At 46.3% G+C, this 22,789-nt stretch overlaps 1 protein-coding gene across 1 annotated transcript in view; it reads left to right on the forward strand.

Annotated features, from left to right (window-relative positions):
• Nucleotides 1-22,789, forward strand: part of SMC1A (structural maintenance of chromosomes 1A) — a 642,162-nt gene that overhangs the window by 362,310 nt on the left and 257,063 nt on the right. Inside the window, exon 16 of the mRNA XM_069645240.1 lies at nucleotides 10,771-10,912. Coding sequence (XP_069501341.1) covers nucleotides 10,771-10,912 — 142 coding nt within the window. The remainder of the gene's footprint in view (nucleotides 1-10,770; nucleotides 10,913-22,789) is intronic.

The raw sequence follows: 22,789 nt of genomic DNA on the forward strand, positions 1-22,789 counted from the left end.
TTTCAGATCCATGTCATCTATATATGAAGAACATTCCTCTGAGGAGGATGTTAGATTTGGAGCCAGAGTGGTCCCTGAAGAACTAGTGGACCCACAGTCTAAAATAACAGACCTTTATGACTGTCGCCAGTGGCTTAGACACTTCACCTGAAGTGGATTTTGAAAGACCAGATCCTACAGATCATGCTGATCCCAGTTATAGGAATCTTATGGGAAGGGTCATTGATTTTATGGGTTGGAAAGCAGCGTCCCTGGATTTTGACCAGGCTGACATGACTGACATCCTGAGTGAGGGTCCCTTAAAAGATCCTGTTCTTCCAGTTCATAAAGCACTGCAAGAAAGGGTAATGGTAAATTGGAATACTCCTGATTCAATTGCATCAGTAAATAAGAAATTGGTACCAAAATATAGGCCAGCTTTATCAGATCCAGAATATTTATCCAAACATCCATCTCCTGAAAGTCCAGTGGTTCAAGCTGCAACCGCCACAAGGCAATCAGCTCACCCATCAATACCACCAGGCAGGGACGATAAAAAAGTTGATGCTTAGGCCCGCAAAGCTTTTTCTTCAGGCAGCATGGCCCTGAAATCGACTGTCACTTGCACATTAGCAAGATTTACTTGTACCCTGTGGGACTGCATGTCATCAGCGACTGAACGCATCCCGGAAGGTGAGGAATGGGATGGTTTCCTGGCTATAGTGAAGGATGGTAAAGAGGCTATGGAGGAATGCCTTCAGGATTGGACACTGCGGATAGTATAAGCGGGTCCATGGCATCTAGCACGGTCTTGCGCAGATTTGCATAGCTAAGAAAATCTGGTTTTGCACCTGATGTGCAGTCTAGATTAATATGCCCTTTGACATCTTGAGGTTGTTTGGCAGCAAGGCGGACGAGAGCTTGGAGAAGCTGCAGACCTCGAAAGCGGCAGCAAAATAACAGTGCTGCGATAAGGCAACCTCAACAACACTCTTATGCAGGCTCATCTTCCTGGAAGAGTCGCCCCTTTCGCTTCTATTCCTCTTTTGGAAAAGGGAGGGGGCAGGCCAGTCAGAGAGGCCAACAGAGAAAACCTTTTCATGGTGGAAAAGGGAGAGGTGCTAGATCAGCCACAGCAGCGGCTACTACCTCCTCAGCCACTGCTGCAGCCGCTGCAAAGCCACTTTGAGGTCTTAACCCACAAAACCCCGGTGGGAGGCAGAATCACTTGGTACCTGGACGAATGGCGGGGTATTACGTCAAATGCCTGGGCACTAGAGATAGTGACCCATGGTTACTGTCTTCCTTTTCATAAAGTCCTCAAGATCATCCACCGGGAGCCAACTCTGTCAGAATTCCAGACTCCTTGTGCAGGAGATTTTAACCCTGCTAGAGAAAGGTGCAATAGAACATGTACAAAACTTTGAGAGACTAGAGGGAATATTTATCTGTTTATCTGGACCTCTTTAAGACAACCCTCAAAGAGTCAAGAGACTAAACATACCACACTAATGCTTAAAGGGTCCCTTGCTTCTCCAGTACCTTATTCTGACCCAGTCATGTATGTTGTTTAACTCATTAGATTACAACATACTCTTTCCAACAGGCTTTTAATCAAAAATATCAATTTTCTTTCAATAAAAAACATCAATAAAAATACATGCATCATTTTCTCTAATGCAAAATATTGCACTTTTTTCTAAAACCAATTATTGCACATTTATCACTGCTTTTGGCACTATTGACCCCAGAACAACGTACATAACACTGTTACCTAATACCTAGATTCACTGTTAATTAGTTCCTCAAAAAAGACAAGCTTTTCATTAGCAGTTTGTTTTTATATCCTCACCTATCCTAACTGGGTACTCTATATTCCCCAATGCAACGTTCTATTCATTCACACTTATATCATTCATACATCCTATCGTTCTACAATCCTTTCTACCCAACATGTTTCTTTCCTTTATAGATTTTCACAATTCCAGGAAATTCTTCAGGGGTTTATTTCGGTATTACAACAGTCTGTTATGTATTGACCATTTGGTCTTCTTGTATTCTTTAGACTTCTTGGTCAAGGCTCTTATGTTCAACTCCCATCAATTTCATATCTGGGCCAGAGTTCCAAAAGGATATCTTCATCTTCTCCTCATTGTCACCTTACTCGCCATGAAATCTCTGAGGATGGATCGATACAGTGCTGGAGCATCTAATCTGGAATGGTTGAGGGTAATCCAGACAATTAGAGCTTTGTACAGAGTCTCTCTGATCAGAACAGGCTGCCTCGCAATGAAAAGTTAAAGGTGGGAACCTTTAAAATGGTAGATCAGGCTGAAAGATCCGAAGGAATGTGCAGGGCTATGAGTGTCACTGGCTCACTCCCACCGAAGCCCGGTTTTGAATAGAACATGTACCTGTAGCAGAGAGGAACAAGGGCTGCTATTACCCCTATTTTCTCATCCCCAAAAAGGACGGAGGATTGAGACCCATCTTGGACTTGAGAAGCTTAAACAAGTTCCTCAGGAAGGACAAGATGGTGACCCTTTCTCAGATCCTTCAGGCTATTCAGCTTCAAGATTGGCTGGTTTCATTGAACCTTCAGGATGCTTACTTTCATGTGCCAATCCATCTCAAGCACAGAGTACCTGAGGTTCGCAATTGGTGGTTCTCATGATCAGTTTCGGGTTCTACCATTTGGGCTGACCTCCGCCAAGAGGGTTTTCACCAAACTGATGGTGGTGGCAGCGAGTGTCAGGAGAAGGGGATTCACGTCTACCCTTATCTGGATGATTGGCTTATCAGGCCGAATTCATCCAAACGAGCCCAGGAACATCTGACCTTGACCTGCCACTTCTTACAGTCTGGGCTTCTCCCTCCAATTACAAGAAGTCGCAAATGATTCCAAGCCAAAAACTCAGAATTCATCGGAGCGATCCTGTACACTTCCTCAGGGAAAGCCTCGCCTCCCGAGGAGAGAGCTCACTACATTCTGCAGATGGTAATGAAGTTTCAAAATGCCCAACATCTACCGGCTTTCGACTTTCTAAGGTTGCTAGGCCTCATGGCAACCTGCATTTTTCTGGTGCCAGAGGCCAGATTGAGGATGAGATCCCTTCAGTGGGCCCTCAGGACTCAATGGTGCCAGTTTTCGGGGGAAATGTCAGACCTTCTACAAGTCCCGAGCAAAGTCAGAGTGGCTCAAGATCTCCTATGGTGGGCTTGCAAGGAGAATATCCTCAAGGGGGAACCTTTTTGGCAACCATGGCCAGAGATAACCGTAGTGATGGATGCCTCACTCACGGGGTGGGGAGGCCCACACCAACGATCTGACAATCAGCGGTCGTTGGTCTCCATCGGAGTCCAAACTACACATATACCTTTTGGAGCTGAGAGCAATCAGACTAGCGCTGAAGGCTTTTCTGTCCTCTGTACAAGGAAAGAATGTCCTGATAATCACGGACAACATGGTGGCCATGTACTACCTCAACAGAAGGAGGCGTGGGATCACTCCCACTGTGCAGAGGCAATGCAGCTCTGGTCCTGGGCAATGCAAGAAGGAATCTCTCTATCGGCAGTTCACCTCACCGGAGAACTAAACACGGAGGCGGACGCTCTGAGCAGGCATAGCAGTCTCCCACGAATGGGAACTAGCTCAGGAAGTCCTTCAAGTGATCTTCGCCCTTTGGGGAACCCCTCAAGTGGATCTGTTCGCGACCGGCGCAAACCGGAAGTGCGAACTGTATTGCTCAAGGGAATTTTCCCCCAAGAGGAGCTCTAGGGGACGCGTTCGTAGTGGACTGGGTATTTCCACTCCTTTACGCGTTTCCTCCAGTCCCTGTGATTCCTCACGTAATCAGGAGGTTGAGAAAGTTCAGGAAAACCATGATCCTAATTGCCCCAGATTGGGCGATGAGGACGTGGTACCCAGACCTTCTGGACATGTCCATCTGCCGTCCAATAAGTCTTCCACAAAGAGAGGATCTTCTATCGCAAGAAGAAGGTCGGGTTCTCCATCCAGAAGTCAACACACTCGACCTTCACGCATGGTTTCTCAGAGGCTAAGATATAAGGATTGGGACCTTCCGAATGACATAATGGAGATTTTGCTTTCGGCCAGAAGGCCAGCAACAAAATCCCTGTATCGGTGTCTTTGGAACAAGTTCAGTAACTGGTGCAGTTGTAAGAATGTGGATCCATTTCTTTGTAATACTCCAACAGTACTTTCTTTTCTCTTACACTTGGCCAATTTGGGGCTCCAAGTTGGTACTATAAAACTTTACTTGGCAGCGCTATCTATCATTAAGCGCTCCTCGGAAGAGGTGTCCTATTTTAAAATGCCTTTGGTCATTCAATTCTTGAAAGGGCTGACAAATGTATACCCTCAGACACCTTTTCAGGTGCCCATCTGGGATTTAAATCTAGCATTAAAATTTCTCCTGTGTGCTCCTTTCGAACTTTTACAATCTTGTCCATTAAGACTGCTCACTCTTAAAACCATTCTGTTAGTGGTTATAACATCAGCCCGCAGGGTAAGTGAGTTGCAGGCACCGTCTTGTAAGCCTCCTCATACCATTTTCCATAGGGACAAGTTATTCTAAAAGTCAAACCATCTTTCTTGCCTAAAATAGTGTCTGATTTTCATCTGTCACATAAAATTGTCTTACCTTCTTTTTATCCTCCTCACACTAGTAAGGAAGAGGAAAGGTTGCATAGACTGGACCCAAAAAGGGCCCTCAGTTTCTACATTTCTAGATTGGCAAATCTCCGACAATGTGACCAACTATTTCTTGGGTATACTGGGCAAAAATTGGGCCTTGCAGTATCTAAACAAACTCTATCCAGATGGATAATTCTAGCAATCTCTGAATGCTATAAACTTTCTGGGAAAGAGCCTCCAGATGGATTAAGGGCTCATTCAACCAGAGGCATGGCAACTTCCACGGCTCTTCAGATGGGCGTCCCGGTGCAGGATATTTGTACTGCGGCCACCTGGTCGTCAATGCACACCTTTGTAAAGCATTACTGCTTGGACTCTACTTCATTATCAAGGAGGACTATTTGCAAAGGCTGTCCTTCATTCAGTCCATAATTAAAATTTCTAGGACTCCCACCTCCTAAATTACCACTGCTATGGGAGTCTATCATAACATGAGGAATATGTGGGAGGACACAATCCATTCGAAGAACAAGTTACTTACCAACTGTAATGTTCTTTTGATTGGATGTTCCTCCCACATATTCCTCATCGACCCTCCCAACATAGCCCTCCGTACAGTTTACGCCATTTGCACTCTATCTTCCTTACGAGCCTGAGGATTAAAACCTGATCAACTGACGCGACCATGAACACCGTAAAAACAGAACTGAGGTAACGGGCGCTGCTGGAGCCCTTTATACAGCGGATGACGTCGGCCCTCGAGGGACTTGGACTCCGCGGTCTCGAACACAGCGTTTTCCGAAGCAGCAGAGCTGAGATACGAGTATCATAAGATGAGGAATACGTAGGAGTAACATCCAATTGAAAGAACGTTACAGTTGGTAAGTAACTTGTTCTTCTCTAAGAAGTCACACTACCAGCTGCACCTCCTCAGAGATATTCTTCCTTTCCTCTCCTTCCCCCCCAGAAGCTCAGTGTCTCCAGAGCTCTGGTTCTCTCTATGCTGGACTACTGCAACAGCCTCTTTATAAATCTGCCTGCTTCTACTCTCTGCCTTCTGCAGCTCATCCAGAACAGGACTGCAAGACTTGTACTTGGCCCCAAGCCCAGGGATCGTATCTCTCCAGGACTGAAATCTCTGCACTGGCTCCCAGTGGCTGCGAGGATTAAGTTCAAAACCCTCTGCATTGTCCACAAGGCACTCTGGGGCCTGAGGCCTCAATACCTTCAACTCTTTCCCTAAATATCTTCCTTCTCAAGCTCTTCCCTCATCTGCCTCCAACTCCCTCAGGGTCAGTCTATTCTCCAAGCAACGAGTTGATGGTAGATCTTTCTTCGGATGGGGCCTCCCTCTGGAACAGCCTCCCTGAAACTTGAGGAGAATCCTCTCCAGTTTCGGAAGCACCTCAAAACCTTTCTCTTTGCTTCTGCCTTTTCTCCTCCTCTCCCCTGCTGACTTTCTGACTGAAACTGCACTGGTTACCTGGGCACCCTCTGATCTCGGGCCCAGGTCTCCTCCCCCGCCAGTCGCACACCTGCACTGCCTTCCTGGCAACCCCCGCACTTGGGGACTGTTTTTTTGTATCCCTACACTCCCACTACCAGCACTGGACACCTGATGGCTGCACTTACCCTTGCCACCAGCTGGCCGTACTTTACTTATTGTTTATTTATTCTTTTATCCCATCTACTGCACTTCCCCCTCCCCCTGCACTTGCAGGATCTGATTGACACCTGGCCTAGTAGGATTCTTGTCTGTCTTCCCTCTGTACCCCCTCCCTTGCCTCGTTGCGCCTTGAAACACTTGTGTATAGGCGCGTTATAAATGCCATATCATATATCCCATGGGAAAAGGGGCAAGCTATGGATGGGAGTTGTCCCTGATAACTTCCCCCATCCCCCTGCTGGTTGACCGGGAAGGAGCGTTTTAGTTGAGCAAACAAGTGCATGTTTTCTCTGGTCACGAGACTCGACTCAGGGAAAGAGCGGTAAGGGGAAAGTCAGATTCCAGGAGGGAAAAGCCACGTTTTTAGGGCCTTCATGAAGGCGAGGTCGGCCTTTAGGAGGTGGTGGTTGAAAGGGAGGGAGTTTAAGATTGCGGGTGCTTGAAGAGAGAAAGATGATCCTCCTAGTCTTGTTAAATTGAATGGGAGAACCACCAGGAGGTGTGCAGAGCCAGATCTGAGGGCTCTGTTGGGTTGGTAGCAAGAGAGTTTGTTTTGGAGGAATTGAGGGCCTATCTTGTGAAGAGCACGGTGGGTGAGGCACATGTCTTTAAAAATGGCTGTTGGCCGATTGTGAGCCAGTGGAGCACCCTGAGTGCAGGGATTATGTGCTCACTTGGGGAGAGGGCAAGGAGGAGCCTTGGTGCAGTGTTGGATCCATTGGCGCATTCTGAACTGGGATGCAGTGGCACCTAGATGGAGGGAGTTGGCGTAATCTAGCCGAGAGAGGATGATGGCCAGGATTGCAGAGATTCTGTGGGGGTCGGGGTAGATTTGCCTGAGAATCTGGAGGACAAGATCTGGAGACCGTGTTGATGTGGCAAGCAGAGTAAGGTCAGAGCTGAGGGTGCATCCCAGTCTCCTTGCTGAGATGGATGCTGCAGGAGGGGGCCATAGGGAAGGTGGCCAGGGGCTAGTTTGGGGGAGGAGTGCCGTCTTGTCGCTCTTCAGGATTTGGGTTTTGCTTGGGTTGAGGGGAGGTGGTTGGCTATCATCCACTGGAAGATATCCATGAGGCAGGCGGCGCAAGGTCTGGGATGCCAGAGAGTTGGGAATCTTGAAAATGATCTGAGTGTTGTTGGCGTAGTTGTAGCAGGTAAGGTTGTGGCAGCGGATGAGTGCTACGAGGGGTCTTGGGTAGAGGATCGAGAATGGGGAGAGGGATGCTCCTGGAGGGAACCCCTGAGCGACAGGCGAGGTGGGGGGGAAGAGGAGGAGAAAGGAGGGAGGATGATTTGCAAGAGGTTAAATAGGAGTTTCAGCTTAAATCAGAGTCACTGATGCCTAGGGAGTGGAGTCAGTCTGAGGGTGCCATGGTTGATTGTGTCTCTAATGCTGGCGAGAGTTCAAAGAGGATGAGAGCAGCACATCCTTCTGAGTCTGCTGTTCTTTTCATGTCATCCTATGTAGAGATCAGGGAGGATTTGGTTCCATGCAGCGGTCTGAAGCCATCTCTGTCACGGTCGACGAGGCCATGGGATTCTGTGTAAAGGGGGGAGTTTGGTGTATGCCGTGCGATCTAAGAGTTTGGCAATGAAGCGGTTGTTGAAGATAGGGTGGTAGTTAAATGGGAGGAGGGGGTCAAGAGTGGGCTTTTTGAGTAAAGGTCTGACATGAGTGGTTTTGAAAGGTGCTGGGAAAACGCCTGATGTTAGAGAAAAGTGAATTACTGATCTAGCGCTGCTGACTGCGCAAGAGGAGTGCAAGGATGTTTTTTTTTTTTAGGAGACTAGGGGGGGGGCAGGGGATCCTGAGGGGCTGCTACTTGGGAGTAGCTTTATACATTCTGAATAAGAGATGGAGCAGAAGATTTGGGATGGGGGAGGGATCAGTGGGGGTGGGAGAGGCAGAGCAGATGAGGATGTTGCTATTCTTATTCTATTCTATTATTATATTATTATATTTATTATATTATTATATTTATTATATTATTCTTATTATATTCTTATTCTATTATGTTGCTGCTGGTGAGGTTTCTTTTGATAGCGATTTTATAAAGGTGGTCTGACTGGGCATCGCCGGGTGATTAGTGAATTCTGCAATGATCTCGTGGAGTTCCCTGCTGGGGTTGAGGGCAACTAGCGGTGCAAATGCTTCCCACCCTGAGAGCCTTGGGTGCTTTCGCGTTTCTATCGGAGGGGAAATTCCTGTACGCATACCCTCCATTCTTGCTAGTCCTCAACACCTTCAGACTATATCGGTGCAAACTGATATTAGTGGCTCCTGCATGGCCCAGACAGTTTTGGTACTCAGACCTTCTTGCCCTCTCATTGGCATCGCCACTCAACCTGAAACCACACTAAGCTCGAGTATACAGGAACCAAGGAGCAGTTCTTAATCATGACCCAGCCTGACTCAATCTCACAGCCTGGATCCTGCGTTCCTAGTGTTGGGATTAATCCCACTAACGCAAGACAACCAGGAGGTTTTAGCTCATGCTCCATTCACTTTAGCATGTTGCATGTTAAATGGAAACGTTTTCAGGTGTGGTGCAGAAGCCAACATCTACAGCCTCAGATCGCCTGGCCACAGGATATGTTGCCATATCTACGATCTCTGCCACACTCCTCTATCAAGGTGCATTTGGCGGCTATATCCAGGTACAACCACTTGCCAGGCGTTCCTTACCTTTGGTCTTGACTGTTGGTGAAGGAATTTTTACATGGTTAATTTAGGTATTTCCCGCCAGTCGGGCGTTCCGAACCTTTACGGAAATTGAACTTTGTCCTATCTAGGCTTATGAAACTACCCTTTGAGCCGCTTCACAACGCTTCTCTCAAACATCGCTCTTGGAAGACCACTTTTTTGGTGGCCATAACATCCGCCTGGAGTCTCGCTGAAATCCAAGCTTTCTGGCAAAGCTCCTTATTTGGCATTTCACAAGTATAAAGTAATTCTATGCACTAAACCTATATTTATGGCAAAGGTGACATCCATGTTTGAGCCGGTGGTCTTACCAGTGTTCGTTGGCCCACTTACATCGTCAGCCGAACGGTTGTTAGATTCCTTGGACGTAGTATGAGCCCTTAAGTACTATGCTTCTCGTACAAAGTCCTTCCGTCAAACGGACTGTTTTTTTGTGACATTTGGCCAATCTGGACTGGGAAAGACTCTGTCCATGCCCTCCATTCCAAGGTGGATTGCGGCTTGCATCTCCTTCTGCCACCAACAAGCTGGCAGATTACTTCCGGGAAAGCTTGGGGCTGACTCCACCAGGGCAGTGGCTGCTACTGTTGTTTTCCTCTCTGGGATTCTCCTGCTAGAGATTTGCAGAGCAGCCACCTGTTGGTCGGTGCACACGTTCACCAAGTTCTACTGTGTCGATTGGGATTCTGTGGTAGTCCATTGTTGGGCAGTCTGTTCTTTGGAACCCATTTGCGTGAGGTTAGTTAGTCTCCAGTGGCAAGTTTCTGCATGGAGCTTGCCTCTTCCCTTCTTGGGTTTTAATGTTGCTTTGTAATCTAAAGATCCAAGATCCAATGTTGGAGAAGGAATGAGGTACTTACCTGTAACTCCTGTTCTCTAGCATTGGTATCTTTCCTAGATTCACATGCAACCCTCCCGCATACCCCTCTGGCTCTTCGTGGCTCACGCTGCCACTCTCATGGGCCTGCCAAAATCAGAAAATGGCTGACTGGGTTGGTTCAAAGGTAGCCTTTCCTATTGGCTGTGGGCTGTATGACCCAAAAGTAATTCTACTAGAGCTCAATAGTGACTGAAGTTTTCTGTTTTAAGTTTAAACTGCTCTGTTACTGAGGATTCCCAGCCTGACTGGGTATATTCACAGCATGTGAATTTATGTAGGATACAAATGCTGGAGAACAGCAGTTACTGGTAAGTAACATATTCCTTTTTTGTGTTTATAGTCCGCCTTTCTTATCCCACTTGCCCCTCCCCAGTACCCTCTGGGTGACCCCCTCCTCCCAATCAATCTCCAGCCTGTGTGCCGTTCTTTCCCCCAGCTTGTGCCCACATCTCCTTAATTAAGATGGTGTACCCCTATTTTGCATCTGTGCGCCCCTTGCATCAATCCTTTGCTCTCCTGGTTTAGGGTGACATTTCATATAGATCACCTTATTTTAGATGTATATACTTACTCTGAATGGAATTCATTTTCTGGCACTAAAGGCCCATTTGCCAAAATGTATTCACAAAACTTGCTAAAACTCTGGCTACTGATTGTCATCTCATTGCAGAGAAGCATACTGCTGTTCCCTGATAATCTTGCCTTTTCTAAGATGTAGGATATGTCTGTGATGCCAGCTGGTTCTTGAATTATCATATAGGTGTACAAGGTGTGTTCATACTTTAGGCATGTTCCCTTTTGTCTCCTTTGCATTCACGTTGGGGAATCACTTAACAAACCATGCCCTTGTTGATCCATGAATCTCTGCTCTACGTTTTCTACAGGCTGGAGTTTGAGAATCAGAAGACCCGCCTTGGCATCCAGCTAGACTACGAAAAGAACCAATTGAAGGAGGACCAGGGCAAGGTCCATACTTGGGAGCAGTCAGTCAAGAAGGATGAGAATGAAATTGAGAAGCTAAAGAAGGTACAGCTGGTCTTCCCAGAAGGCTGAGGCGCATTCGCATAGTTTTTGAATTAAGCCCGAGACTTAATTAGTTTTGCGATCTAGTTTAAACCGAGAAAAAACATGTGAAGGCCAATTTGAGGTTTAGGTAATAATTTGTGTTTAGGTCTTATTTTCCCCCTTAGCAGACTATTTTGAAGACCTGTTGAGATGGATTTCTAGAATCTGGCCAGGTGGACAGATTTTAGGAGACCACCCTACTAATAGTCTACAGTGAAAGAGGTCGGATGAATCCTGCGGAGTAATCACTGATCCCCAACCTAAAGTGTCCTCCCACATGGCCAGGTGTTGGGTATGTTTTTCTAAGGTCCAATTGGGATTGGACTCTACAAGAATTATCTCTTGGTTTTAGGGCCCCAACTTCTAATATAGGCCTGTTCTACCCAAGGTTGATAGTGACAGAGCAACCAGGCTTATCTTAGTAGGATTGTGACCTGTAAATCAGTACAAAGAAACCAGAATATACATAGATACAAAGAAACACACACTTGTAGTTGTATCAAAAAGTGATTAATTTTAGATATACACCTGGCAGTTGGAAACTAAATGGATTTTTTATCAACGAGCAACATCAAACATACATTTAGAATAGTAAGGAAGAAGAAAGCAGATGAGTAAATTATTTCTGATGTTTGTGAATCTGCTTAGATCACATGCTGTGCATATAGTCCGACATCTAGTGGTAATCGCAGGGTATTGCATCTTTACTTGAAGATCGAAAAGGGACAACGACATAGGCATGACTGTAACACTATCCCTAACGTGGCGTGTAGTGTACCCAAAATCCATCACACATCGAGGTCCCACCAGATTGTTTTTTTTTCCACCTATCTAGTCGTTCACACATAATGCAGAGCTTGTAAGAGTTTTATATTGCTGTTTACGATTTCTTCAGCGGTTTGCTTGCTTTCGACGACTACTCAATGGCTGTTCAATGCCTGATCTTGTCCGCTGACGATCCATCCAATAACTGCTCGTTGACTGTTTTCCGTGTGTCCTTGTCCCACTGACCCAGTCTTTACAGTAGTCAGAGTGGGGCCTTCTTCGTATTGTCTTCCCTTGAGAATGCCTTTGCTTTACCCCTTCTCTCTCCTTTCTCTTGGTCTGGTGTTAAGAATTTCATATGTTATGTTATCAGTACTTGTATAGCGCACCGTCACCAACAGAATTTGTCCCCAGGCACTCTGGCGGATCTGTAAACAGGAAGGATGGGGTAGGGTTAGTCGGGAGGAGGGGAGGAGGAGAGTGGTGTGCTGTTGGCAGCTTCAGCTCGGTGCACACAGATTGCTACACTTTGGTGCTAGTATCGGATCGATGAAGGCCTCGAGTGCTGTGGGTGAAGTTTGTGTTGTTGATGCAATGTGTTAAAGTGCGTGCGGATTGCTAGGAGAGAGATGGTTGTGTGGTTTTGTGTGGGTTTAAGTATGCAGAAGATTGAGGGTTGGGTTAGTGGGGTCTGTCTCCAGGTTCAGGTACTTATGATTCCGTTAGAGTTGTATACCTGTGGGTTCGGATGTTGCTGGTTCTTGGTGGCCGACTCGATTTGGTGGTGTTGCGCTGATCCAACTGTATCCTATTGAGTATAGTTTGGATTGGTGGCTGAGTCTGAACCTAATCTTCAGGTATGGGACTGGGTGGGTGATATCTATTCTTAGGTCATCTAGTGTGACCCTGGTCGGTTAAGGCTTTGAGTGGTTCAGGGTTGCGGTCAAGTTGAAGTGTTGTCCTAGTGGATCCGTCTTGGTGAGGGTGTGTATTCAGACGTTCGTATCCTTCTGTCGTGACTGATTCTTTGATTTCTGTGGGGTGAACATCCTTGAGACTGTTTAGTTGTAGTTTGTGTGGTGGGGCATTGTGCTTCCTGCTTTGTATTGGTGGACCGTGTGTAGTGATGAAACATTCTGTTTCTCACCCATTGCATTGGGCCCGTGATGCAGTGATTCCTTTCCCTCTCCGTTTTGTTCTCAGGGCTGTTGGGGAAGGTCATAGTTGGGTCCTGGTCCTCTTGATGATTTGTTCTAGTCTTTCTGTCTTAGTTTGCTATGTTTCCTGTGTTTGGTCATATTGCGACTGTCTCCCGTTTGGTGCTTTAGTATGCCGTGGGATATTTACCTCAGCTTTTCCCATTGATTGATCGGTGCGTATCGCGGTCGCTCTACGTTCGTTGATGTGTTTTGGTATGTCGGTGCCCCTGTGGCCAGTCTTTCTAGTTATGACGTGAAGTGCCAAGTTTTGAGTAATTTCCTGAATAGGTGGTTTCTTGTGTTACGTATGTACTTTGGAAGGTGGTTCCAGGTTTTCGGGGCTTGGTGAGAGGAGGAGGATCCTCCAAGTTTTCTTTTGTTGTAGGGCTTCGGTTCCAGGCGGATGTCCATGCTTGATCTGAGCGTTCTGGTTGGTTGATGTAGGTGCAGTTTTTTCTCTTAGGAACTCAGCACCTTCGTTGTGAACTGCTCTGTGCGTAATGCACATTGTTTCGAATTTTATTTGTTTTATTGGTAACCAATGTAGTGTTTTAAGCGCTGGTGCGGTGTATTCTGTTCGGGGTAGTTTCAGAAGTAGTGTGGCTGCCGCGTTTTGAATGCGTTGTAGTTTTTTTAGGAGTCGTTCAGGTATGCCTAGGTATAGGCTATTGGCGTAGTCTACTTTGGACATGACGAGGGCGATGATGGTGGTCGTTTTGTTGGCTAACAATAAGAACGGTAAGATTCTCTTTGGCGCTCGCAGGAGAAAGAAGCATTTCTTGAGGAGCGTTTACTTGTGGCTCTAGCGTAAGATTATTGTCCATCAGAACCCCCAGGTTTTTTTACAATCGCCGAGGGTGCTGGGGTAGTCCCGAGTTCACTTGGCCAAGGGATGAATTGGTTTTATCCTCAATTTTTTGTGACAATCATTATTTCAGTTTTGCCTGGGTTGATTTTGAGGGAATTGGAGTTCATCTAGAAGAATACATTGCAGAGGCAGTTTTCTAGCGTTGAGTTTCTTTCCGGGTTGTCTTGTATTTTGAAGATCATTTGTGTATCGTCAGCGTAGTTGTAGCAGGTGAGGCCGTGGCTTTTGATGATTCTGATAAGTAGATACAGGTAGATGTTGAATAGTAGCGGGGAGAAGGATGATTCTTGTGGTACTCCACAGGTGGAAGCTCTCGGGCTGGATTTGAAGGCTTTCATCCATACAGTTTCCGTTCTGTTTGTTAGAAAAGATTTGATCCATAGTAGGGCGGTGTCTGTTATTCCAAGTGCTTCTAAACTCGTTATGAGGGTGTCGTGGTTGACTGTCAAATGCTGCCGATGGGTCTAGGAGAATCAAGGCAGTGCTGTTGTCCGAGTCTGCGTTGGTTTTTAGATTGTCCCATATTGAGAGTAGAGCTGATTCCGTTCCTCTGTGGTCTAAAGCCAACATGTGCCTGGTCTAGTAGGCCGTGCTCTTCTATAAACTCTTGGGTCGTTTTTTATATGTACGTTTCGAGCAGCTTGGCTGTATACGGGATGTTGGAGATAGGTCTGTAGTTGGAGAGGTCCTCTACGTTTCCCGCTGTAGCTTTGAGTAGTGGCCTGATGTATGCAGTTTTGAAGGCTTGTGGCACTTTCCCAGTTGCGATGGAATGGTTGAGGACGTTCCTGTGATATTCCATGGGAGTTCCTTATTTAACAATTGATTTGTATATGTCTGGTGGGCATGGGTCATCGGGGGACCCTGAGTTGTTGCTTTCATTCACCAGTTTGACAAATGTCTCCACTGAGATTTCTGGAAAGCTTCGTAGTTTGTTTGGGTGCTCCTCCCGGGTGTAGGTTGGGGTTGTGGTCAGATCAGGCGGTCTGCTTTGAATGGTTTGTTGGATGTTAGTGATTTTTGTTTTTGAAGAGGTCTGCAAGGTTGTTGCAGAGTTTCGCAGATGGAGTTGGTGTGTTACATCCTGGAGGGTTTTTGATTTTGATTATGATTTTGAAGAGCTCTTTTTAGGTGTTTGGTGCTTCGAAGATTCGGTTGTCGTAGTGTTTCCTCTTTGCTTTTTGTAAGCCCGGTTGTGTTGTAGGAATTTCAGTTTGTTCGCTGCGTCGTTTTGTTTTCTCCAATCAAGTTCTAGTCTTCGTTTTTTCCTTTTCATGGTGTACAGTTGTGGGGTGAATCATTTTGCCATAAACCGTTTATTAGAAGCAAAGGGTTTTTCTTTGGCGATGTAGTTATAATCCAGGAATGCAGCAGGGTTACCTTTTTGTCCAGGTCATCTTCTTCCATGAATGTTGGGTGTGGTTTGTTTAGCTCCAGGATTTCAGGCGGGTTGGAGTTTGTGATCTTCAATTTCATCTCATGGTTTTCGTTGTTTTGTCCGGTTGATTGTTTGTTGGCCTGGTCATTTTGATTACAAAGGGGATGATGAGGTGGTCGCTCCAGAGTATTTGAATTGGGGGTGCCGTGGTGAGGAGTAGTTTGTTGGCGAAGATTGCGTCAAGTGTATGCCCTGCCGAGAGGGTTGCTCCTTTGACTAGTTATAGGTTCATTGCTGCTAGTTGGCTGGTTAGCGATTTTTGGATGGTTGTGCTTTCTCCTTCAAACCAGATGTTGAAATCTCCTAGGACTACTAGGTGATTGTGTTTGATGGCTAGGACGGTGATTGCTTCTGTGAAGGAGTCTACGAAGGTGGCATCGTAGGTTGGTGGTCTATATATTAGTACGAATTTCAAGGTTTTTTTGGATGTTACTGCTAGACTTATGATTAGGGATTCGCATTTATCGCTGACTAGTGGGTCTACCAGTTTGATATCCAGGTGTTCTTTGTGAATGATTGCCAGCCCTCCCCCTCTTTTGGTTTTTCTGTTTGATTGAACGCATTTGAAGTATTCAGGTAAGCAGTTGTTGAGGGTGATCTTGTAATTGTCGTCTAGCCAGGTTTCTGTTATAAATAGGATGTCGATCCCTCCGTCGCAGAGCAGATCGTATCTCTGTGGCATGTTTCGACATTGATCTTGCATTGATGAGGTTGCAGTGGATCTTATTGGTGTGGTTTTGCTTGTTGGTTGTACCTTGTTTTGGTTTGTGGTTGTTTGGTTGCGGTGCATCATTGTTGGCGTTGATTGGGGGTGGCTGAGGATCAGCGAAGGTTGTATCTTCATTGTAGGAGGGCGTATGAGGATCAGCTGAGGCTGCATCTGTGTGCCTGTTTCCAGTGCGGCCTTGTCTTGTGCCCGTTCTCTGCGTCCTTTTCTGGTCCGGGGCATTTTGGTGCTCAGTGCAGAGGTGCCAGTTGAGTGGTTGGCTACTGTGTCTTGTGATGGGAGTGCTGGTGTTCTTGTATTGGTAGGCTTGGGAGCTTTTGTGCCGTCTGTTGTTCCGCTGGGTCGGTTTGTGTCCTCCGAGCGCTCTGGTGGTGTTTTGGTGCTGGACGTACTGTTATCAGGGGTGTAGGTCAAAGTTCAGTGCTGTCTGGGTAGGTCTCTCTGAAAGGATAAGGGCGGCTGGAACTATTCTATCACGGTCTAGTCCTCTCTGGCAGTATGTTAAGGTGGTTAAGCTAAGTTTGTGCTTGAGGCTAGTTCTGACTATGTTCTAGAGTCTCGTATGGTAGGAGGGACCCTAAGGAGTATTGTAATCCTTATGATTCAAAAAATGTAGGGGCGGAGTCTCTGCTAAATTTGGGAAACCTGTATAGTGGGAGAGAGGCCTATAAATGTAAACTGAATATCACACAATGCGGTTTGGGACCAGAGCCCCTGCTAAAATTGGGAGACCTGCACGGTGGGAGAGAGGCCCCCCAATGCAATCCGAATATCACAATACCGTCTGGGAACAGAACCCCTGCCAAATTTGGGAGGCCTGTGTAGTGGGAGAGAGGCCTATCAATGCAATCTGAATGTCATAAAATACAACTTATCAAAGTGATCTGACTGTCTTACAATGCAATTTTGGAATAGAACCCCTAATAGTTTTGGGAGACCGGTACAGTGGGAGGAAGGTCCCTCAATGCAATCCGAACATCATGTAATACAACTTGGGGACAGAACCCCTGTTGGATTTGGGGGACCTGTATACTGGGAGAGAGTCCTAACTATGCAATCTGAATGTCACACAATGCAATTTTGGGAACAGAACCCCTGCTAAATTCGGGAGACCTGTACCGTGGGCGAGTAGCCCATCAATGCAGTCCGAACATCATACAATGCAATTTTGTGGACAGAACCTCCGCCAAGTTTGGGAGACCTGTATAGTGGGAGAGAGGCCTATCAGTGCAAACAGAACATCACACTATGCAGTTTGGGGAGAGAACCCCTGATCAATTTGGGGGGCCTGTATAGAGAGGCCTATTAAAGCAATCAAAATATCATACAATATAGCTTGGGGACAGAACCCCTGATCAATTTGGGGGACCTGTATAGGGGGGAGAGACCTATCAGTGCAATCTGAATATCATATCCTATACCATACAATTTTGTAACAGAGACCCTGCTAAATTTGGGAGACCTGTGTATTGGGAGAGAGGCCTATCCATGCAATCTGAATATCACACAATATAGTATGTGGACAGGACCTCTGATAGATTTGGGAGACCTGTAAAGTGGGGGAGAGGCCTATAAATACAATCGGAGTATCATACAATTCGATTTTGGAACGGAAATGCTCCTAAATTTGGGAGACTTGTTTATTGGGGAAGAGGCCTATCTATGCAATCTAAATGTCTTGCAATACAATTTTGGAACAGAAACTCTGATACATTTTGGAACTGTTTTTATATCGGATTGTTAAGTGGCTAGGATTATAGGGTAGAGTGGTTGATCTACTCCTAACCCAGGCCACTCCTACCTTACTGGTCCTTGTAGTTGATGGTTGACGGCTGGCACCTGTCTTCCCATATCAAAGATGAATCGTCCTGACCTGTGTCAACCCCAGAACCTTTTGCTTTAGTTTATTATTTGATAATGCGCTCCAAACCCAGGGGTAGCCGGGTGCAGCAGTTGCAAGAATACTTAGGCTTAAGGTTACATACATACAGAGGATACATTAACATATATACAATACAAATATACATGAGATACAGCATGTGAATTTCTCATTGGTCAGGTGTCAGATACTCCGATCAAATAGATAATCAAATAATCTGGTGTCGGAACAGAATCCAGGAACGCTGTGATAGGATTGAGTTCAGCAGGTTAATTGTGGTTAGTCCAAAGCCAGCTTTTCACCTTGCATCTGAATCTAGAGTAGGGAAGATTAGTTCTCAGTTCCAGGGGGAGTGCGTTCCAGGCACAGGCAGCTCTAACAGGGAAGCTTACTCCACCTGCTTTAGTTAGTCTAAATCTGGGAATTTCAAGTAGGGAGTGATTAGAGGCTCTGGTGTGGTGAATAGAGGATTTTCTGGGCAGTCTGGCTGAGATGTATGGGGGCGCAGTGTTCAGTCCTTTGTGTGAGAGATAGCGTTTTAAGGAGAACTCTATCACTGATTTTTAACCAATGATTGTCTTTCCTAATGTTAGATATGTGAGCTCTACAGGGTATGTCCAGGGCTGCTCTAAGAGCGTTGTTCTGCAATATTTGTAGTTTGTGACAGTTATGTTGGCGCCCGCATATACTATATATGCGTTACAGTAATCCAATTTGGACATTACTAGGGCATTGGCTAGAGTGATACAATTGGTTTTAGACAAGTAAGGTCTGCAGGCCTGATTAATTTCCAAGTGTAGGCTGTGGAGGAAGCCAGGGAGTTGATTTGTTTTTTGAGCGATAAGGTGGAGTCGAGGTAAAAAACTAGTGTTTTTACCTCTGTTGCCACTTTGATTATATTGCCGTCTATATTGAAGGCGCAGTAGTTCGGGGTGAGTTTTTTGAGGTTGGAGTCGGAACCCAGGATCAGTATCTGTTTTGTCGTCGTTCAGGCAGAGGCCGTGAGAGGCCATCCATGCCTGAATGATGAGGTAAATCTTGTTTATTAGAGCTGTGTCTTCAACAAAGTTGCCAGATAGGGGTATGAGGATCTGTGCATTGTCCACATAGTTGGTGTAGGTTACCCCCAATCTGGCAAGTTTGTCGAAGAGTGGCTTAGTGAAGATATTATCCATTGTGGGGGAGACACATGAACCTTGTGGGACGCCACAGGTGATATGTATTGGGTCCGCTGAGGCTAATGGGGAGAACACTCATCGTGCGGTTGTCCAGGAAGGATTGTACCCAGGCTATAGCTTCACTTGTAAAATGGGCAGCAGACGCTAGATGGTTACATAACACTGCGTGGTCCACTAGGTCGAAGGCCGCCGATAGGTCAAGGAGGAGGAGCATAGCTGTTTTACCTTTATCCTTCAACTCGTCGATTTGTGTCTTAAGGTCGATTAGGGCTGTTTCAGTACCATGTAGTGGTCTGAAGCCAGATTGGCGTGATCCTAGTAGTTGGTTTGGCTCCAGATACTTTTGGATCTGGAGGTAGGCTACTCTGTCAATGATTTTAAGGAGAAATGGGGCCGTGGTAATGGGCCTATAATTGGTCGGGGTGGCTGGGTCAAGGGTCTGTTTTTTAAGGCGAGGAAGAACCCATGATTCTTTAAGGTTAGTCGGTACAGTGCTGGATCGGAAGGAGGAGATTATTAATTTAGATATAAAGGGTGCTAGGTCTCTCGCTGCATCCTTAATAACTTCTGCTGGGCAGCTGTCACCTTGGCAGTTGGAGGGTTTCGGGGATAATATCACTTTTTCAGTTTCCAATATGGATATGTTGGAAAATCTGAATGGTTTGTGGCTGCTATGATTGCCTGTTCTAGGTGTATCTGCCAAGTGGGAGGTATGTGTTCCCGTGGCGTTCAAGGATGCTTTCTTCTTTGCAATTTTTGTTTGTAAGGTTGTAATTTTATTAGCTAAAGCATTTTGGATGCTAGTGCACCATTGTTTGTCCTTGGGGACATTATCTACAGGTGTGATTGGGTTTTCCATTTCCCGGAGGATGGAGAAGAGCTCTTTGGAGTTGTAATTGGCTTTGCTAATTCTCTCATTGAAAGTATTCTTTTTAGTTTGGATTATTTCCTTCTTATATTTTTTGGCAAGGTTATCGAGTAAGGTTTTATTCTCACCTGAAGGTGTGTGTCTCCAAATAGCTTGGAGTTTACGTTTTTGGATCCGTAATTCTTTGAGGTGTGGGGTGAACCATGAGTTAAGGTGAGATTCTCGTTTACTTTTGCGCAGTTTGATAGGGGCAATAGTATCCAAGGCTTTGGACATAGTGTTGTTGAATGTCTCAACTAGTATATTAGGATCAGAATTGATAGCGCAGGCAGTGAGGGCTGGTAGGAGGAGTGGAAGTAGTTTTTCAGCTGTGATTTCTTTTTTACTTCTTGTAGGCATAGGTGGAGCTGTTTCAAGCTTGTCTAGTTTAGGAGGCTGTATGATAGATGAGAAGTAGATAAGGTGGTGGTCAGTCCGTTTGTGGTAAGATGTTGGAGATGGTGGTGGCACAGTTTCGGTTAGCTATCCAATCTAGTGTCCGCCCTTTTATATGTGTAGGGGCTAAGACTTTTTGGGTAAGGCCATGATTGACTAAGATGGATTGAATGGAATGGGCCTGTCTGTCCGTATCGTAATTGAAACCTAGGTTAAAGTCACCTAGTAGCAGGAGCTGAGTGGAGTCTTTGATGTGCGTGGTGAGGAGGCTAGATAGATCTTCCTCAAAATTACCTAGAGGGCCTGGAGGTCTGTACACCAGATGGACAGTTAGTGTACTGTTGTTAGAGATGGGTATTTTAGCAGAAAGAAGTTCACAAGATGTGACATCTGGATGTGGGGTGAGCCTTACTGCTAAATTCGTTTTGGCAATAATGGCCAGGCCACCTCCCCTAGAGTTAGGCCGGTCAACTCTAAGAATATTGTAGTTGTCTGGTATGGCAATCATGAGTGCAGGGCCAGCAGCATCATGGAGCCAGGTCTCGGTGATAGCTAGGAGATCTAGGTTGTCCATGGCTAGTATGTCGGCAATTTCTGTGTTGTGTGCTATAAGGGACCTAGCATTGATGAGGGCTCCTGATAAGGTAGGAGTCGTGATTATTTTTTGAGTGGGTCTGAGATTAGGAAGATCGGGTCTTTTCTGGTTGTGGGAGAGGTCAATGTGTTTTTTAGGGCGTCTTTCTGCATCTAGGGCAGAAGGGTTGGAGTCAGAGGCAGTTATAGTTAGTGTAGGACCAAGGGGTCTAGTTCTTTTGTTTTTTAGGGCATATAGATGTGGTAGTCTCGCTCAAAGTCTTATATTTCTCTCTTGAAGGTTACAAGGTGTGGTGTTAGTGTTGGCCATTGTTGTGATAATAGTGAGAATGGTCCAGAGTAGGGAACAAAGTATGTATATAAGGTAGGTTTTAGTAATGCGCATGTTGGGAGGCAGGTCGTGATGGCACCTAGGTGCGACAATCCCAGCAATGACTAAAATGCCGAACACAAGGGCGGCACCTCAGTGCAACAATCCCAGCAGTAATTAAAAATGCAGAACACAAGGGCGGCACCTCAGTGCAACAATCCCAGCAATGACTAAAAATGCAGAGAGTGGGGGCGGCACACCTAGGTGCAACCACGCAGTCCTTCAGTGCATGACAGACTACCAACAGGCTAAAATACAATTGTCCTAGGTGTGGCGCAGTTTAAATCAAATGCAATTGTCACATATAATACTGCAATGGGCTAGATGGGGTGGTCCTGCGTGAAGCAAAGGGTAGGCATGACTACTCAAGTAGCCGGGGGTAACCAAAGATAGGCTCGGGTCGTGGATAGGGCTCCAGTCAGTTTAGCAGTAAGGATAAAACATAACAACATAAGTAGGCAGACAGTACCTTGCAAAAATTGGGCGTGAATCGCATAAGGACCTGGGTTGTCGGGTGGGCAATACCAAAAAGGTCACAACAAATACAACTATGACAGGTAACTATATTTTTGGTAGTAATATAGAATGTAAGGCAATCATTGTATGGGTTATGTCACGGGGCATGCAGGAGGCCATTGAAGTTCAAGTTTTTGTATAAGATCAGAGGGGTGGGGTGGCCACGCAGGGCTCGGGACGGTTGGAGTTTAGAGGCCAGTGTAACGTAATGTTGACTGAGGCAAGGTATAATATGGGCCGGTGACGAATAACGATAAAAATCAGGTGGTTTGAGGCATCATGTGCTTGTGCTCTTACGTTTGACTGCGGCCGTGTTCAGGGCGTCAGTGCAGCTGTAGAAGTTCTTGGGCTCGGTATGGGTGATAGGGTGGGCTGTGCGATCCAGGCGATTTGGTGGTGCGGAGGCGGTCGCTCAGGAGGCAGGGTTCATGGCTCTGGGCTCGAGCGGCTCCAGGCAGGCTCACAACAGGGTACACTGCCTTGAGTAGTGTGCCTTTGGGAGTAGGCCGGCTTAGAGCCTGCCGGCTCTCTATTGGCCAACAAATACGGAAGGTGGGCCAATCAGCTGTATGAGCTGGTCCTGGTGTGTTCACACACACGGGACTCGCTGGATGCAATTTCGGTCGGCCATTTTGGAATGGCTAATGGCCTTGTGGACGGAGATGGTGCTGGCTGCACTCCGGTGCTGTAGGGGTCAGGTCAGGACTGTGCAGGCACCTCGAGCAGGTGCAACACAGCAAAAATAAATATGGCAATGATCCGTGGGGCAGGAGACGATTTTCAGGTGCGAGTGCTGCACCAGGGTGATGCAGGGAGAGGAGAGGCAGGGGCCCTACCTCGTATTCCGTGTGCACCTCCAGGCACGCCACTGCTCCCGCAGTGGGGGGGAGCTCCAGCTCCTCCGTGGGCGATGTGGTGAAACTATTTTACCTTATCCCTAGGTGAAGAGGAATCTTGTTCTCCTCTCACCTAGTATTTTACTCTTTTTATGGATGACATTT

This window comes from Ambystoma mexicanum, chromosome 2p (genome assembly GCF_040938575.1).
Source record: "Ambystoma mexicanum isolate Mex_15411 chromosome 2p, UKY_AmexF1_1, whole genome shotgun sequence".
NCBI classification, from domain to species: domain Eukaryota; kingdom Metazoa; phylum Chordata; class Amphibia; order Caudata; family Ambystomatidae; genus Ambystoma; species Ambystoma mexicanum.